A 19,610-nucleotide genomic window follows, 5' to 3' on the forward strand; every position below is an offset into this window, starting at 1 on the left:
CAGTACCTACTTCGATCAAGTTCACCCAACTGATGCACCAAACCAAATTTTCCACTTAAAAAAATATGAGAATTTTCTGCGTCAACTTCACTCAGCAACTACTTGTTATTAACTGCAGGTACACGGTCCGTTGCAACACGTAGCAGATGCGTATGTGTGTGTATACATTCGGTAGAATGTAACATATCTGAGCGTGAATGAAAAAAACTAACTCTTTTCGTCAGTGGCCCAAAGTAACCCCATTTTACGGTACTTGATTTATTATTTGTTTTCAAGATCACGGGCATTTGATAGAAATGGGTTCAAAAAAAGGGAACAGTCTATTTATGGGGCGACTTTCCATTACTGCAGCACGAATTTCCTTCTGATTTTTTTACACTTAGGCAGGGTTTTCAATAGAACATTTTTTTAAATATTAATGCGAGGAATCACCTTTAAGTCATAGAAACAAATATTTTCTTTTTCGGACTTAACCCTACTTTTTTGGTATTTCATTTTTTGAGCCTAAAACAAGTTATTTTGAATTGATAATACGGCGTACTAACGCCTAGGTATGTAAGAGGGCATGCTGCCCCCTGCAACCCCCTCGCTTGGCACCACTATAGGATTTGGGGTGGGTGCGAGTTTGGGTATAAAGTACTTCTTGCATTTGAGCATTAAAATCAAAAAAATCCCCCAAAAAAAAAAACAAGTATGGCAACACTGAACAAAAAACATGGAAGAAACGGCAAAATCAACCATTTTTGTTTCTATATTAATACATTTTTAACTTAAAACTTTTTTTTAGGTGGAACAGGCAGGGAAATTTGGGACCAGACCCTTTCTATGGCTTTAATAATCTCTTCGGTCCTTTGTGTTTGTACACTTTTCTTGAAAGCCCACACGTTTTTCATTATGTTCAGGTCATCATAATACGGGGCCATGGTAATAAGCTTCTGTTGTCCGTGCGGTATGTATTGGTGCATTCTCTTGTCGGAAAGTCCATCATAGTCCACCAAATAATTCAGAATCAATTTGCATGTGATTGCCGTCATTTTAAAGATTTGAAAATCTAGCACCACGGGCCCGTAATAGCTGATTCCTACCCATACAATAACACCACCTCCGTTGCAGTGCCGTATTTCAAGACAGATTTCTTCGTTTCTTAAATCATGAAAATAGCAGATATATCTATCAGGTCCTTCAAGATACATTTTTTTAATCGGAAAGACGACAGTATTTGAATTTACTAATCAAAAGCCTTGAATAACTAAGGCCCGCCTTTCCTGATATGATGTGGCTTTCTTGACTCTTCATTTGTGGTTTTGTCCATACCTCTCTGGGTTTTTGGAGTTGTTGTTGTATACACACCAGTTGAACTACTTCCAATTTTGTTGGCTATAAAACGCATGGTTTTACCGTTACTCAAATTTGGCATATTTTCTCCTTGCTTAGACCCTTAACTTTACCTATACCTCTTGATACTATCAAATTTATACTCGCTCCTAAAAAATCAGAGTATCCTTATTTCTAAGTTAAAACACGGTCAAAGGTAAATTAAGTTCTTGTCCCAATCTATACGACACAAAAAAACAGGTACTTTCTTTGAACCTCTCCGGAAAAAACCCCATAAAACTTTTAATTGTCATCTTAATCGAAATTTTGTATTTGCAATACAAACTTAATGCATAGGTATGTACCTCATTTATATCACATTTTAGTTTTTTTTTCCAAAAAAACTTAAGGGTTTGAAAATATCGTCAAAAAAAAAACGGAAAAAAACATGTCCCTATTCAAGTGACACGAAGTATACATATATATGTACATGTTCTCTTAGCTGAGGTCTTCTGTGGCCTTAAGTCTTTGTTAAAAAAAAGTTCTCATTTCTTGAAGTTTATTTCCATATCTAGCTTTATAAGCATCTCCCTCATCATACGCCAAATATTAAATATATCAAGTCGTTTAAGGACTTTAGTGAATTCTAAAAGTGAATAAAAATACATTTCTTTTACCAATTAACGTTAGATTTTTAAAACTATCATATTTCAGTAAAAAAAAATACTCATACGTCTTGAAAGACGACAATTACTAGTATAACTTTAGCTAGGGGCAAGTAGAGGTCAAAGAAATTATGCACTTTTAAATGTCAAAAAAAAAAACACAAAAATCATATGCAACTCAATTGAGTACTGTTTAAAAAAAAAAAAACAAAAAAAAAAAACACAAAGATCTAGGCGCTAGTAAATTGTTCAAGCGCCATAAACTTTAAGCTCGGATCTTTACTCCACAAACCTCTACCTTCAGTTTTTCTTGCCAAAAACCATTGCCAAGCGACTTGTATTAGCTATTATAGAAAAATATAACTTTGTCAAATTGGACAGGGAACCCTTTTACATAAAACATTAAATAGAATTTTGCAGAAAATAAGTAAATCATAGAGTTTAAAGTTTAGCTTTCAGTTAGATGAAAAAACATGATCAGCTGCTATTTTGACATAAGTAAACATAACTTAGGTTAAGTGTCCGTGATAGAGAAGACTAGTTCAATGACCCATTATGTTACCACACGAATCTTGAGGATTGCTTCTTAGTTCAATAAACCCAGTTCAAACGCAAGTGACTGATTATGTTTAGGGTCCGCAAATAAACTTTTTTTCTGAAACGGCGCAAAACATCCAGCGGAGCTTCGGCTAGGTGGCACGTAGCACCTTCCTGTTGAAATCAAATGCTGCCTTTTTAAGTTTTGTGAACAAAAATTCGTTCAACATGGCCCGATAACGATCGCCATTGACTGTATTTGCCACTTCGTGCTCATTTTTAAAAAATGACCCAATTATGCCTCTGGCCCAAGAAACCGGACGAAACAGTGACTTTGTATTTTGACGTTTTGGGTGTATCGGCTTTTCAATGTATGCGTGCTGGTTTCCTGACAATTTTGCGCTTTTACATACCCGCTAAGAGAATATGCCTAGCCAAGTGGCGTGCTTTCCTATAATACAGTGCCCGGTTATGACACCGTTTATTGAGCTTATATGCGACCTGTTTATACCGTGATCGCTTTAAATCTAGTGTTGGCCAGATGTTTTTGGTGACCTGACACGTGGTGATGTTGTTTCACTTCTTCATAGCGTCTTGCATTAGTAATAGTTTACATGTAGCATGTGCTACAATGAGTTGTACTACACCATTCCTAGCGAGTTTATCTGTCTTACAATTTCCTGGAATGTTTAAGGCCTGGCACCCAGCAATGGTGAATTTCAAACTGTTTTGCCATCTCCAATAGAGAATGACTTAACTTAATAAAAAAAATGTTTACTTTCAAACTTTTCAGTCAACTTTCCTATAAACTTACATTAATTGTAATGCAATTTTTTTTGGCAGCTGGCCAATCAGATACTAGAAATTTGCCTTATTTTGAAGTCCCTTATATCGTCTGAATCTGCCCAATGCTTCTTGGATAAATCAATATCGTGTCAAAAATACAAATTTAGTGATTTAACTTCTCAAAAATCAATTTGAATAAAAATGTCAACCATATACAAGACTTCTCAAATCATTTAACCAACGAGCCTCTCAAATTATTAAACCGTTTTTATTTTAATTTCAGAGTCTTGGTTATCCTGATGTTGCCCTAACTCGCATCAATGAAACCAGCGCCGAATTGAAATACCGCCGTGGAAGCCCATGTCCTAAGGATAAATCAACTCAATTGTCATCGATTGTTCAATTCACGTGTGACATCCACGCTGGCAAAGTACGTATGCTTAATTAAAATCCCATAATTATTATCATTGGAATCATTGCTAAAGAGTGGTTAAAATTAAAAATACCAAGCTTGATGGTAAACATTTCAAAATCATCATATCTCCTCTCCCCGCACCAAACGATAAAACAAACACTGGTCTGTACCTAACTTATTAAAAACATTTTCCTAATTAAGGTCTAACTAATTATACAATAAATCTCCCATCCTCACTCCCGATGCATGGTCTCCAGCGTCATCTATGTTTATCCTCCTACCATATATTGATAGTTTGTGGTTTTAAGCTAAAAGCCCACTATTTTCAATGCTATAATATTATGTGTTGAGAAATTTTCGATTTTGTCATCAAATATTTATTAATCAATAAATTTTCGGTTTGATGATGTATGGTATTTTATTTTTGACAGGGAAACCCAATTTTGAAATCCATAATCAACGATTGCCATTACCAATTTATTTGGCCAACCAACGTGATTTGTCCCGCTCACTGGTGCCAGTTCGACGTCAACACTTGTGAAATTATTAATGACCAACTAAACGAGCGGTATAGCGTGCGGAATGCCAGCTTTACGGATAAAGGCAAAATTAAGGTAAGTCTAATTGCTAAACAGTTGCTGATGCTATTTCCCCCCCCAATACACACACACATACACACACCCTTCCCCCCTTCCTTGCCAGTAAGTTAAAAATTTTACATTGCACAACCAAAAATTACGTTCAATATCAGAATGAGGGGGCTTTGAGAGTTAGGCTTTAGGTCTCTCTGTAGCCTCTAGATTGAAGGTTTTAAGGTTGTAGCATATAGTTGAAAGGCAAATTGCAAATGTTTAGCCAATTTGTAAGGCTGATGTTATACTGCTGCAATATTGCGGCGTTTGAAACTATTATCCTTGATTCTACAACCATCACAGTAACCACAAAATCCCAATAATACATTCCATTCCAAACCATCTGCCATTTATTACTTAGGCTTGTAGCCAGCAAAAGTTCAAACTACATATATGTTGTATAAAGCCCCTTGTACTGAACGTTTTGAACGTACGTATGCATAATCCCTCTTTATTTGCAGATTCCAGGAGCGCCAGAATTTAACATTGATGTCTGTGGTGATGACCACCGCAAAGCGTTAACTGATTATTCACAAAGCACAGTCAAAGTGTTCTTTAACGCCCCAGGACCATGTACAGTTGATGGTAAGTGTAATCGTATAGTTTGTGCTATGTACGGGCTTCGAGAAGTTTTATATGATATGGATTATGGATGTGAAAAAAATGTATGGATTGGCGAGGATTAGGATATCCATTGGATTTGGTTGGGTATAGAAGATGAAAATTTAAATTTGAATGAATATAACCAGGGTTAGAAAGTCTGTATAGTTAAAATAATGTTCTAATTATATTAAAAAACAATATTTTAGATCAATTTTACGAATAGTTTTAAACATTCACATAAAAAGGTTACCACAAATCCGAGTAGACAGGTTATTTAATTTATATTATAGGAACAATAAAGTTGTGGTGCACATTACTTCCACGCAAAAAATGATGCCCTCGAATCACTGGGTGTGAAAATTACATGACGTTTGTGTCAATATTATCCAATTGAGGTCAAACGGAGTTGGAATCATAGATTTCTAGGATTTGCCGTAAAAGTTCATAATCTTGTTAATTTTTGTCCTTACACGAAGCAGTGTCTTTTTTGGAATGCATTGTGTAATCCACCGTCCCATGGCAACTTGTAACTTGTAATTGTATTTATTTACGATTTTAAAGGTCGAAAACAACATACTTACGTACTTAAGGTGGCGCTACAGTCCGGGCGGACCTGGGCCTCAACCAACATGCGTCTCCAGCCAGCTCGGTCCCTAGCTAGCTGTCTCCAGTTTCGCACGCCAAGTTGGTTGAGGTCCTCTCCCACCTGGGTGCGCCACCTAAGTCCCGGTCTTCCTCTACTGCGTTGTACCTCAAGATTGGATTCCAAGACCTTCCGGGCTGGAGCGTTGACGTTCAGCCGCTCTACATGACCTAGCCATGTAAGCCGTTGGACTTTAATTCTGCTAACTAGGTCAGTGTCGCTGTACAGACCGTACAGTTCGTCGTTATATGTTCTCCTCCATTCTCCATCGATGCATAAGGGGCCAAAATCACCCGAAGAATTTTCTCTCGAAGCATCCTAAGACGGTCTCATCTTTCTTTGACAGGGTCCAGGCCTCAGCGCCATAAATGAGAACCGGGATGATGAGTGTCTTATAGATGGTGATTTTAGATGCTCGAGAGAGGACTTTACTTCTCAATTGCCTTCTAAGTCCAAAGAAGCAGCGATTTGCAAGAGTTATTGTTCGTTTGATTTCAGTGATGTTGTCGTTGTCTGTATTAATAGCGGTGCCTAGGTAGACAAAGTCCTTAACTACCTCAAAGTTATAGCTGTCCATGGTGACGTTTTGTCCAAGACGTCGTTGTTCAATGTCCTTTTTTGATGACAGCATATACTTGGTCTTGCCCTCATTGACCATTTAACCCATTTTATTCGCTTCCGTCGCAATGCTCAAAAACGCTCCACTGACATCACGCTTTGATCTTCCAATTATGTCAATATCATCTGCGTATTCGAGTTATTGGATGGACCTTTGGACAATTCTTTTTAAAACGATGTTGAAGAAGTAGCATGACAGTGCATCGCCTTGTCTAAAACCTTTTTTGACATCTTACATTGGTAAGATCTTTTCCGACCTTGATAGAGCAGCGTGCATTCTCCATCGTCATTCTGCACAAACGGGTAAGTTTGACAGGGATGCCAAAACTAGACATTGCTCGGTAGAGCTCTTCCGTATAGGTGCTGTCATACGCGGCTCTAAAATCGATAAAGAGATGGTGAGTATCGATTTGATTTCCAAGATCTGCCGTAGTGTGAATATTTGGTCGATATTGGACTTTCCTGGTCTTAAGCCACACTGATAAGGACCAATCAGGTTGTGGACGAATGGTTTCAGTCGTTCACATAATACGGCAGAGTGGATCTTATAGGCAATGTTAAGGAGACTGATGCCTCTGTAGTTAGCGCAGTTTAGAGGGTCTCCTTTCTTATGTATCGGGCACTCTATGTTGAGATTCCACTCATCGGGCATGCTTTCTTCCGACCATATTTTGCTGATGAGTTGGTGCATGCTCCCTACCTAGTCATCGCCTGTTGCTTTGAATAGTTCGGCAGCGATGCCGTTAGCTCCAGCAGCTTTGTTTGCTTAAGTTTAGATATAGCTATCTTCACTTCGTCAAGGTCGGGTAGGCGGAATTGTTGATCTGCGTCGCCGAGATTAAGTGGTTCTACCTCCCTAACAGTGCAATTCGGTTCGTCATCGCCGTTATATAATTTGAAGAAGTGATCTTTCCATATTATCAGTACCGACTGCGGTTCTACTACGATGTTCCCCTGATCGTCTTTACAGGCTTCGGTTCGTGGCTGATACCCTTGGGAGGTTTTTTTTACCTTTTGGTAAAATTTACGAACCTCATTCCTGTTGTGACATCCCTCTATCTTTTATGCATTCTGTTTCGCTGCGTGCGCTTGCCGGCATTCTTCATCAAACCAGGGGTTTTGCTGGGGTGGTCGTGTGAAACCTAGCACTTCAGAGGCGGCATTTCTGATGGCTGCAAGGCAGTGTTGCCACTTGTTTTCAATACTTAATGCAGGCAGCATAGAACTCTTTAAGAGGTTATTAGAGACTCGATCGGAAAAGGACATGGCAGGCTCTTGCGATTGTAGCCTTCTAAAGTCGAATCTTCTCACAGTAATTCCTTGTTTTGGCTTGGATCGGAATATCCGTAGACGTACTTTGGCTACAACGAGGTAGTGGTCTGAGTCAATGTAGGCTGTCTCGGATTGTTCGGGTATCCTGGATACTGGAGAAGTGTCGTGCGTCGATCGCAATGTGGTCAATCTGGTTGACAGTTGATTGATCAGGAGATTTCCATGTCCCCTTGTGGATATTGAGATGCGTGAACTGCGTACTAGCTACCAGACTTCTCGCCCCGCAGCGAAATCGACCAGTCTGAATCTGTTGTCGGAGGTGGTTTCGTGTCTTTCTAGCTTGGCATTAAAATCTCCTAAGACAATTTTAATGTCATAGCCAGGGCACTGCTCATATGTCTTGTCCAAAAGCTCGAAGAATATGTCTTTGGTGTCTTCATCTTTCTCCTTTGTTGGGGCATGCGCGCATATTAGGCTTATGTTGGCGAATTTAGCCGTAGTATATATCGCAGTCTTTTAGTTTGCGTTTGTCCGGTCCATCCCATGGCACTGGTTGGACGGCGGTAACATCTGCCTTGCAGCAGCTTAGGGCTTCCGCTAGTTGTTCGGCTGCACGTGGTCTGTTAAGGGACCTAACATTCCACGTACAGATCCGAAGTTCGTTGTCCTTATTTTGTTTGCGTGGGTTGTCAACAGTGAATGCGCAACTAAAGGTATTTTTTAACGTGGCCAGGAAGTCACCCCGACGGCACAACCCCCAACCTGGAGGTCCATTTCCTTCGTATAACTCCAAGGAAGGGGACCGGATAAACCGCTCCTTCCAGGCTTGGGCTCCGAATATGGCGAAGAAGCCCTATAAGGTGTTCACTAAGTAGTTCAACCTTACTGGAACTGTAGACGCCACCGTTGATTCCATCTCGAGAATTCGTCCGCTGCCGTCTAGATAAGGAGAGGTGCCTTAGTGGAAACACCTCTCCCCCCCTCTCTTGTTTGCTGCCCCCAACAACTTTCCGCTGGGGTTCGAACCCAATCTCCAGTTAAGGTACTAGGCACCCGATGTTCACCGTGGGGATGTGAGAGTAGGAGTTGATAGACAGAGGTGGGTTTTGAGACAAAACCTGTGGACGCTTGTGTCCTCTTGAATGCACATGTCTACCATTTGAACATCAAAACGCTGAAAGTTGCAGGTGTAAATTTAGAAAAAAAACTGTTTTTTCCATGGACAATTATATGTAGCGTGCTCACGAGTCTCAAACCCACAAAATCTTTACGTTCTGCCCAACGAAGGAAAAACAAAAAACGTCGTATATATAAAAATGTATTGCAGTAACCTATCTTCTTCTTAAAATGTATTAACCTAACTTAACCTAACCTATGACAATCACGCTTAGTTTGGCCTCATTCCATCTCGGCACAATTCAAACATACGTACAGAAAAGTACAGCTCAGGTTTTTTAATACTATTATTAAAAAAAAAAACTATCTAACGCGGACGAAGTCGCAGGTAAAAGCTAGTTTTATCTTATAAAAAAAATTAGTTTTCCACATTCAGTAAAATTTATATAAAAATTAAACAGTCAGAATTAAGTTCTACAAAAAAATACTACACAAAATTGGTAAAAAGTACTTTTTTATTCTAGAAATAAAAAAGTTCAAACAAATCAATTGGTTGCCGATTTTGTTATCTCACTCAAAATATTGTTATAAACATTATTATGTATATAACAAGTTTTACTCAAATCGACAGACTTGTACGAATGGGATATTATCAGTGATTGTCGCATCACATCCTCTTTTTTAATCTTTAAATTAAATATAAAATGAATTCTCATACTTGGAACCAATTTCATGAGAAATTCTCAGGATATAAGCAATTTCTGAAAAACCATAAAATAGATTCCCAATCTCGGGTGGATATTAATTTCCTGATATTTCCAACCTTCATATAAATGTTGGTGTTATTAATATTTTTATTGCTATAAGGGCAGGGGGGAAGGGGTATTTGTATTTTATATATAGAATTATATCACGGAGCCTCCATAGCACCTTCTAGTAAACAAAATAATAAAATTCCCCCATAAATACGACTCCAATCTATGAATTGCTCCATCATCGCATGTTTCTCGAGATATCCTTATTTAAAAATACATATTTACATTTCATCACGTGTGTACTTCGGCCGTAGAAATCAATGGCAGTATTATTATTTTCTTCCAGCACCATCATAAAAATTCGTATTTTGTCTTAATGAATTTTGTTTTATTGAATAAATTTGATTCATACAAATTAAATTGTTGTCATCTCTTTTCCTTTATCCTTTCTAATGGGATATTCATTCAAAGCTAGCAGCAAGCACAATCGACGAGAAGAAAAAATAAATAAATAAACACAAGCTTCAAAGCCTCTTTATACATATTTTGAATTTCAAATTCATGCATAAATTATCTCTAAGGATGCGATGCTTACCGAACCAATCCAATACAGTGATTGCTGATACATGGCTTAGTTTCCAGGACGAAAGATGTACGAGTACTATATTGTTTGTTTTTGTTTTATTTTGTTGTTGTTGTTGTTTTTGTTGTTTTGTCGTTAATTCGGCACACAATCGAAAAGATTATACAGCCAGAGTCAACAAAGGACGACCAAGTTAGTTCCAATAGGCAGGATATCTCTTATATACCTACATACATATGTATATGAAAGAAAAGGTATATGTTGTTGGTATCCTTATCATAGTAGAGTCTCTTTGGTGTATTGTATGCCTCAATTTTTGCCTTGCTGAGTCTGAGAGGCTGAAGCTGAAGCTCTGAAGTTCTGAATCTCTGGAGCTGAGGCTTTTTTAGAATTGTCTCGAAAATGGAAATCATTAGTTTTTTTTTCGTCTGTCTTTATTTATTATTTTTGCCTGCATTAAAAATTCATAGACCGCATTGGCAAAATGTTTTTGCGCTTCACCATTCCTTCCCCATTTTCTCATCCCTGCTCAGACCAGCCCAGCCCCCTCACTCGATCTTTGTTTATCTTTTTAAGTTCTTTTTTTTTCGGTACTGGTTTTTGTTTTGTGGTTTTTTATCTTTATTACGGCATGTTCTTTTGCAAAGACGAGGAGACGGAGACACAGGAGACTTTTCTTAAGCCGGCATATTGTGCAACCAGAGATAATAACAGGCGCATTGGGAAAATTGCCAATTCAAATGGTTTTCTTGGCAGGATAAGTATGAAGGATGGAACAAGGAGGAGCGTTTTGTATTGTTTGCGGTACGGATGTTTTTCCTAAGAAACACAAAACAAACAAAAACTACAACGACAGACATTTTAAAAACCTCCCATGAACAATTATGCACAAAGATGAAGAACATTGTGATTGTATAAATTAATTGTTGCAGTGAGGTGATTACAATATTAATTTTTTTTGGAAATATTGAGAATGTTTTCTTATTTAAAAGAACGAAAAATAATTGAATATGTGTGCAATACTTACAACGAAGTAAGGTTGACTTGGCCAATGACTCCGTCGTTATCTTTGCCACAAGCGGGATCCGTTCCGGGCCTCGTTCAAGATGCTTTTCCAACATTCCCCGTTGCTTGCCGACGATCGACGACGCGACCGGCGGCGTCACTCCAATTAAGTACCCTAAGACTTCGGGCGTCCTGGTCTTCGCCATCATTTCAGCGGAAGAATGGTTTTCCCCGCTGTCTTCTGCCATAAATTGTACCGCAAATGACTCTCCGGGCGGGCTCTTTTATGCTGATGCGTGCTACGCTACATGTCCAGCGTACCGGAGTCTAACTAAGCTATACCTTTGTGGTTATATCAGCTTCGCGGTAAACTAGTTATCAAAATATCACAAAGAGATAGTCCCCGTTCTTCATTACTTGCACGCCTAATTTCAATTTGCGCTTATGTGAGGGCAATCTTCAAAGCTCAGTGCTCTGTATAAGCGAGTCTTTTGAAAAATTCGCTCTCATACCTCCTGCAACATCGTTTCTTCGTGCTAAAATCGACGTTTGACAGAGAAATTGATAAACTTTTGCAGAATCACACAATCTTTCATTAATGTCCATTAGCCCTCGGTATCGGGTTTTAACGCCTACCTCCTATAGTGTTTTAGCATAATTTCGTGCGTAAATGTCATTATAAGAAATGCCTAATGATAGGCAACGATGATAGGCCCAAAAGCAAGAAGCACCTAATGACATGCTACTAATTATAATAAAGGGTTTTCCAAATGACGCGGGAAGATTTTCGCGCCCTGTGGCGGCCATTTTGTTATGGTGACATCTGTCAAATCTTTTGTTTATTATTCAGTTGCTTATGTCTAATCATCATGACAAGTTACACGATTGAACAGCACGTTTAAATGATAAAACTTTATTATCAAAAAGAGCGTTCGTTAACGCAAACGTTGCGCGCATTGTGACTATTTTCGGTAGACGTAGTGGCCCTTCACAGTCGACTCTTCAAATTTTTGTGGCCAAATTTAAGGCGATCGGTTCAGTAAGCATTCAGCCAACATACGTACGTTCAAGGAACGCAAGATCGGCTGAGTACATTGTGGCGGCCCGTGAAAGTGAACAGTAGAACCCGAGGCAGTCTATTCCTCGCGGTGCACAAGAACTCGACCTTTCGCAGATTTTCGGGCTTCAAATTGGCATATTTCACGTCGGGATTTTGACCTACACCCGTACAAGATCCAATCGACCCAGGAACTCAAAGTTCATGACCATCGACACCACCGTTTGTTCGCTGACTGGGTTTCGAATCGTTTGCAAGATGACCCCATTTTGGCCGAAAAATCATCTTTAGTAAGGAGGCGCATTTTCGGATGAATGGCTGTGTTAACAATCAAAATTGCACTACATAACGATGATAACTAAACTTATGGCCGAAATTGAACCATATGAACCTAGAAGACATGTGGTTCCAGCAGGACGGCACTGCGGCGGCGGGGCTACGTGCCACACATTCCATTTCAACATATACCCGCCCATATTGAAAAAAACCTTTATACTGAATATCTAATTATAAGTGTCACCGGCGAATATACTCGAAGAAGCTATGAATAAGATAATTTACCACGGTAAAGAGTAGCTTAAGACAACTCTCCGTCTTGTAACTACCTCCACAAAAAAATTCATGGCAAAATGTTGTTTCGTTGCGACGTGAAAGACAGACAAACAAACAAACAAAAAAAAAAAACAATCAAACAAACAAAAAAAAAAACAAACAAACAGGTAAACAAACGGTATATCACGAATAAATGCTTCAATATTGTCTTCGATGGCTTCAATTGAAGCAGGTAGACAAACAAACAGACAAGTATAGACATGAGCTTTAAGATAGCCCCACAAAAAATAGTCTACGATCGCACGATCTAGGCGGCCAATTGAACGCTCCCGAAAATGAAATAAAATGTTCACCGAACTCGCCTCTTAATAAGTCTATCGCTGCGCATGTTGTGTGGCATGTGGCACCGTCTTGTTGAAACAGCATGTCATGCAAGTCAAGTTCTTGCATTTTGGACAAAAAAAAGTTGGGTCTCACGGCAGCGCTCGCCATTCACAGTTAAGGTACGATCCGCATCATCTTTGAATAAGTACGGTCCAATAATGCCACCAGCCTAAAAAACACACCAAACTGTGAGTTTTTGTAGGCCTTTGTAGCTCTTGAAATGCTTCTGGCTGATATTCACTCCAAAATCGACAATTCTGCTTATTTACGTACCCATTGAGCCGCTGGAAGAAAAGTGCGATAAACTTTCTTACAGAGCACGCATTTTAATAACAAAATTCAATAATTTGCCAGCGTTGTTCGTTTGTAAGACGATTCATGGTTAAATTAAAGACCAAAATGAAGATGTTTGACAGTGAAACAAAACACGAAACGTGCGTCAGCTGTTTAAACCATGTGTTGCCAAAAAGATGATAGCTAAACCCTTTAGTATAGGTTTTGTTGACTTTAAGCAAACGCCAGCGTATTTCTTCTTCTATGTTATTGACCGATGTTGCTACTAACTCAAGGTTAGCGAATTATCGAATAAGTCTTCGCCTTTCGTTATTGATGTAAGGTTTAACACGTTTTCCACTGACTGAATAAATGAGTTTTGTACTTGTTAGCTTCTACTAAAGATGTCATGCCAATAGTTGTGTGGACTTGTTGACGATTGTCTTTCTGGTAGATGTTGAAGATGAGACATTCTTTGTCGGAACTTATTGTAAACGTTGACGGATCTGCTTAGTAATCCAGATACCTTTGCTTGGCTTGGAATGTTTGCCATGGTATTCGTACAAAGTCCTATCAGTTCATTCGGGGTGCCGATTTTTTCTGCTGTCATAGGCGGCTTTGAAGTCTATAAACAGATGATATGTTGGAATGTTAAATTCTATGCATTCTTCCATCCCCGCCTAAGGGCAAACATCTGATCAGTTGTTTATTTGCCTGGTCTGAAGCTAAATTGATATTTGCCGATTATGGTTTCCGCGTAGGGGGCTTTCAGCAGTTTAACAGCCTTTTCGACTATTGATTGCTGATTGCAGGATGACATAGTTTCTTGAAAAGATGGAGTCATCAGTTCTTCAATGACTTGACCCTTTGGGCTCCTGAATGCCTTTGGGATCGGTGACCGGATTTCCCAGTCCTTATAGTCCTTATAGTATGCGCTGTGCGGTTTATGATGCGTCATATTCATCATTAAACCAGTTGCCTCGATATCTAGGACTGATACTGTCTAAGGTGTAGTTAGCAATACTATTGCCGTTAGTCTGAAGACGTGAAAACCGATGTTTTGATGTCTTCCTTTATTTTCAATCAAATTTAGATAAGAAGGTGATCTATGATCCTAGCACTCAACGAATTCAAACTCTGCTAGTACTTAGCCAGAGTTTACAAAGAAAAACGGCTCTATCATCACATTATTTCCATTTTGGGTTAAGGTTGAAATACTGTATGGTTTAAAATACCTGTGAAAACATTTTTTTTCTCCAGCCTATTCTTTAGGTAGTTTTAAAAAAGAAGTTTTGCAAAAATAAACTATTCAAAGTTGCAGTATTTTGTAATAAAAACAATTAGAGATTCAGTGTTTTGTTTATACACTATTTTGGTGAAAAGCATTCTTAGCTTACAGTGTTTTGGAATTTCAATTCAACGTCAACAGTCGTGAGACACTATTATCCGCTCAAGGGGATAATGTCCACTTTCATTGTATTCCCTCTAGTTTCCTAAAAGGTAATGTTTTTAGTTCCCATTGAGGAAAAACAATTCAGAACTCTAAGGTCAAATTTTTTTAAACAATAAATAAAAGTGACAGTATTTTTGTTTGTGCAACGTTCAAGTCCTTAGTGCAACATCAAAATAAATATTTAGTCTTGTAAAAGTGAAAAATAAAACGTATGACACTCCATTTTACTCCATCAAGGACAATAAACTAAAACCACAAACTGGATGGCGCACCTTGTCTTACATCTAAACAATAACAAAAAAAAAGTAAAAAAGAAAAACATTGTTATGTAAGTACATTATGTTGCTAACACTCTGTGTCATTCGATTGAAGACTCCACACACAAAATTGAATAATTTAACGAATACTCTTCTTTGATGATAAAATAACTTAAGCCAAAAACCTCAAACACTTGAAAACATTTTCTTTGTTTCAGTTTTATTTAAATAATAAATAGATAGAAGAGTAATTTAGAATTACAATTTTAAATGGAGCAGGTACAGAGTAATAATATACTAAGTGTTAAAATTTCATAGATTAATTCCAGAAAACCCCCAAAAAAAACATTTGAAGGTAGAAAAAAGTGATAACCCAAATGTCAAAAATTGTCAATCAATTCATGTAAGCCGTGTTGTATTGGCAAGTGAATAGTCTTTTGGCAGTTAGTAAACTTATTTAGGTTAGGTTCACCTAACTGCCAATGATGGAATAGGACACACTTAGGCAAGTTTATTGGGCAATTGTGTTACCACATGAATCTTGAGGCTTCCTCCTAAGCTCTCCTCCTAAGAATCTCAGTGAGAGGCTAGTCTCTTATAGCTTCGGCTCGGTTAAAAAGTTTAGGTTAGGTTAGGTTATGGTGGCTGTCCAAGAGGGAAACGGACACACTTAGGCCAGTTTAATGGCCCATTGTGATAAGCTCAATGGAACCAGCTTGAGTCCCTTATATGATTTAGATCATTTAGATCGTTAAAGAAGAATTCTCCCAGGTAATTCTTGCGTTTTCGAGCCAGAGCAGGGCATGTGCAGAGAAGATAAAGAACTGTTTCTTCCTCGTCCAAACAGCTTCTGCAAAAGTCATTTGAGAATACGCCTAGTCTCGTCGCGTGGTTTCCTATTAGTCAGTGCCCGGTTATGACACCTATTATGGAGCTTATATGCGATCTGCTTAGAGAGAGCAAGCAACTTGAAAATTTTAAATCCAGTGTGACAAAACGTCCTTAATCGCCAAAAGTTCCGCCTGAAACACGCTACAATGATTGGGAAGGCGGAATGAGAGACTTAATTTCAGTCGTTCAGAGTACACACCTCCACCAACCCTTTCTTTGTTTTTGACCCATCTGTATAAAAATAGATTGACTCATCCTCCAAGAATATCCTATCCTCTTAAAAAGATCTGGGAGCAATAGAAATCTGGAAGTTTCTGTTTAATTGCAGTTGGGGCATGGTACCTTAGAATTAAGGAGTGGCCAATGTTGTTGTTAGTCCACTGCGACGAAGATTTGAGGCGAATAGCAGAGCTTGCAGCTATTTGTTTGCTTCAAATGTCAAGAGGTGTTAGGTAGACTAAGGTGTCCAGTTCCGCAGATGGGGTCGTGCGAACCGATCCCTTTATACATAGGCAAGCTGAGTTGTACTTTATTTAGCTTATCCCTGTTTATACCTTTCTCTAAAGCAGTCCACAATACTGCCACACCGTACATTAAAATCGGTCTGATAACCGATGTGTATAGCCAATGCGTGATTCTGGGTTGTAAGATCCATTTATTTCCAATAGCTTTTTTTGCAAGAAAAGAGAGCTACAGTAGCTTTTTTGACTCTTTCCTGTACGTTGCGTTTCCAATTTAGTTTTTTATCTAAGACAAGACCCAGGTATTTAGCCTCGTCTGAAAATTTTAATTGGATTCCTTTAATATAGAAACGGTTGACAAATGGAATTTTGTATCTCCTCGAAAATAAGACCAGATCGGTTTTGTGTGGGTTAACACCCAATCCACACCGATCAGCCCAAAGTATTAGTCTGTCCAAGGCATTTTGTAAGAGTTCTTTTAGGATATTAAGATGCTTTCCTGAAACTGCTATAGCAACGTGCGTCGTCCGCATAGGCTATCACTCTGAAACCCTCCGCATCAAGACTAATTAGGATTTCATTCACCACTAGGTTCCAGAGGAGAGGGGATAGAACACCACCTTGCGAATCCTCTACTAACGAATCGTCTTCCAGAAGAGTTGCCCAGTTTTGAGTCAATTATTCTGCTAGTAAGCATTAAATGAATTAACTCCCGAAGCGAACTCTCTACATTTAGAGATGTTAGTGATGTGATGGGAGATGTGTCCACATTGTTAAAAGCACCTTTGATGTCAAGGAAAGCAACCATAGTGAACTCATTATAATGGAGGGAATATTCGACGGTTCGTACTAAAGTGTGTAACGCTGTTTCCACCGATTTACCCTTACAGTAGGCATATTGAGACGAAGACAGAAGTCTTGTATCGATACTTGCCCTTAAATGGATATCAGTCAATCTTTACAAGGTCTTAAGAAGGAATGATGATAGACTTATAGCTCGTAGATCTGTAGGATTAACTTACTGCTTTGGGTATAAAAACAACTTTAACTTCTCTCCATGCCGAGGGAACATGGACCAGGTAATGACAGTTGGTAAAAATTGCCTCAAGGCTTGGTGCAAGTATGTCAGAAGTCTTTTGTAACACGGCTGGTATTATTTCATCCGGTCCTGCAGATTTAAATGGTTTGAAGCTGTGGAGAGCTCATTGTAGCTTGTCCCTTGTGATCAGACCTTGTGGGTATGTTGTATTTTAACTTGAACGTGTATAATTGTTGCAAGTTTCGGTAAGAGAACTACCAGGAAAGTGAGTGTCCAATAGTAAGTTCAGCGATTCATTACATGAATTTGTCCAGTAGCCGTCTGCATTTTTCAAGCAGCTTGGCATCGCTGAACTAGTTGAAAGAGTTTTCCGTAACCTAGAGGCTTCAGAAGTTTCATCTATTCTGCCACAGAAGGATCGGTTGAAGAGTTTCCTACATTCTCTTCTGAGCGAGTATAAGTGGATAAGCAATTTCTAGCGATCTGTTCATAGCTGAAGTGAGAAAGGATTAGATAGTCCAGGTTTAAGTAAACTTTGTACTAAGTTCCTGTATAAAGGCCAGTAAGTTAATGGACTTGGGTTTTCATCTACATTGATATTGAACTGGATATATCTATGGTCAGAGATACCGTGTGATGAGCGTTAACATAATCGCTCCCAATAGGAAGATATTCGGCCGTTCCGCTTCAGTTATGATTATCTCAACGATTTTCCCAGGGAGAGGAGCAACATGGTCATAGCCAAGATACGCCGACATTAGCCAGAAAATTCCTTTGGTTGTTTCCAGCCTAGGTACGGTGGTATCTCTATCACTGAAATTATGGAGTGAAAATACATTAACGCTACTTTTCACTAAAATGCATGATCTAGTTTCACCTTTATCGGTCTCATACAGTGTGTAGTACCCAGGAGTCTTTAGTCCTCGAACAACGGATTTCACAATCCATGGCTCTTGGATCAGGATGATGACGAAGAAGTGAAGCCGAGGCCTTTATGGAGTGCTACAATTAAGCAGATCAACCTCCACCACGGTCTTGTTTTGATCTTCTGAGTCTGAGGATGAACCCAAAAGTTCGTCCTCGCTCAGAAAAACTATGTTTAAGTAGTCCTTAGTCTACATTAAGGAGGAATGTTGTCGATTTTTTTATAAGGTTGATTCGTGATCAGAGAGGGCATTGGTGCATCGTCAACCTTTGGTGGGAGGGAAGATTTTACCGTCCAGTGTTTCTATCTGCGATAGCTTTATCTTTTGAATTTTGATTGTTTCGAATCCTTAATTAATCGAGCAATTGGTCAGGGCTAGAGGAGCAAGGGATTCATTTTTGAGTAACACAATGGCACTCCTATAAAGACTAACCTTCATCTCCTCGAGCTTAGCGATTGCGCACCTTGATCATTTCGTGAATGTCCTCGATACCATGAGGTTAGATTGGAATCCAAATGCGGACTTTTCTTCAAGATAAGCACAGTTTTTGAAACAACAGTTCGTTGTCTGGTTCCTCAAATTTAAAATGAAAGCTGTAACTTCTCACGAATAAAGTGCATTCTATAACACAAGTTAAGGTTTATTTCCTTTAAAGGAAACTATTGCTGTTTTAAAACTATTTCCGCTTGTCGAATTTAAATCACACCAAATTAGTCAATCGAATTCAATTCACTTGAAAATTGGAATTTGATTTCCAGAAATGCATAGAGCAGAAACTCACTTATGATATACAAAATTGCATTACGGGCTTACTTTCCATGGGCCGTTTGGCAGCAGAATGGCTACTTCCGATAGCGTTTTTTTGGAGACAAACCAACCTCAAGCTGAGTACAAATAGGTAACCAAATAAAATCTTAGGCTCCCCGGCTTAAGAATCCGTTCGGTGGGCTGTCCATTGATAAGCGAATGTCGAAGTTATAAATTGACCACTTCTGTAGACTGTCAGGCGGAATGGCTTTCAACAGCTTGTCTTGAAATATAGTGGAAAGTATTGTCAGTATTGTTTGCCCGATACTGTGAAAAGAAGACCATCTAAACTACACTAACTATAAATATATGAATATTTAAAGCCCATCGTCAACAACCTTATCAGTGTGGAGTTAGACCTTTAAAGTCCACAAACTCGTCCGTTTGTGCAGGATGACTATAGAGGGTTCGCGTTTGTCGATAAAGATTAGGAACACCTTAAACGAACGTTTAAATTTTTAAAAAGGATTAAGGAAGGTTGACATCGACTTTGAAAGTATAGTGCAAAGCTTCCACGTCAAGCCTAGACGTGGAAGCTGATGACATAGAATTAATCGGAAGAACTC

At 38.8% G+C, this 19,610-nt stretch overlaps 1 protein-coding gene across 1 annotated transcript in view; it reads left to right on the forward strand.

Annotated features, from left to right (window-relative positions):
* LOC129938337 (cation-independent mannose-6-phosphate receptor) overlaps positions 1 to 19,610 on the forward strand; it is a 132,082-nt gene that overhangs the window by 74,092 nt on the left and 38,380 nt on the right. The window contains exons 11-13 of the mRNA XM_056045817.1: positions 3,586 to 3,732; positions 4,149 to 4,331; positions 4,811 to 4,934. Coding sequence (XP_055901792.1) covers positions 3,586 to 3,732; positions 4,149 to 4,331; positions 4,811 to 4,934 — 454 coding nt within the window. The remainder of the gene's footprint in view (positions 1 to 3,585; positions 3,733 to 4,148; positions 4,332 to 4,810; positions 4,935 to 19,610) is intronic.

This window comes from Eupeodes corollae, chromosome 1 (assembly GCF_945859685.1).
Source record: "Eupeodes corollae chromosome 1, idEupCoro1.1, whole genome shotgun sequence".
Classification (NCBI taxonomy): Eukaryota; Metazoa; Arthropoda; class Insecta; order Diptera; family Syrphidae; genus Eupeodes; species Eupeodes corollae.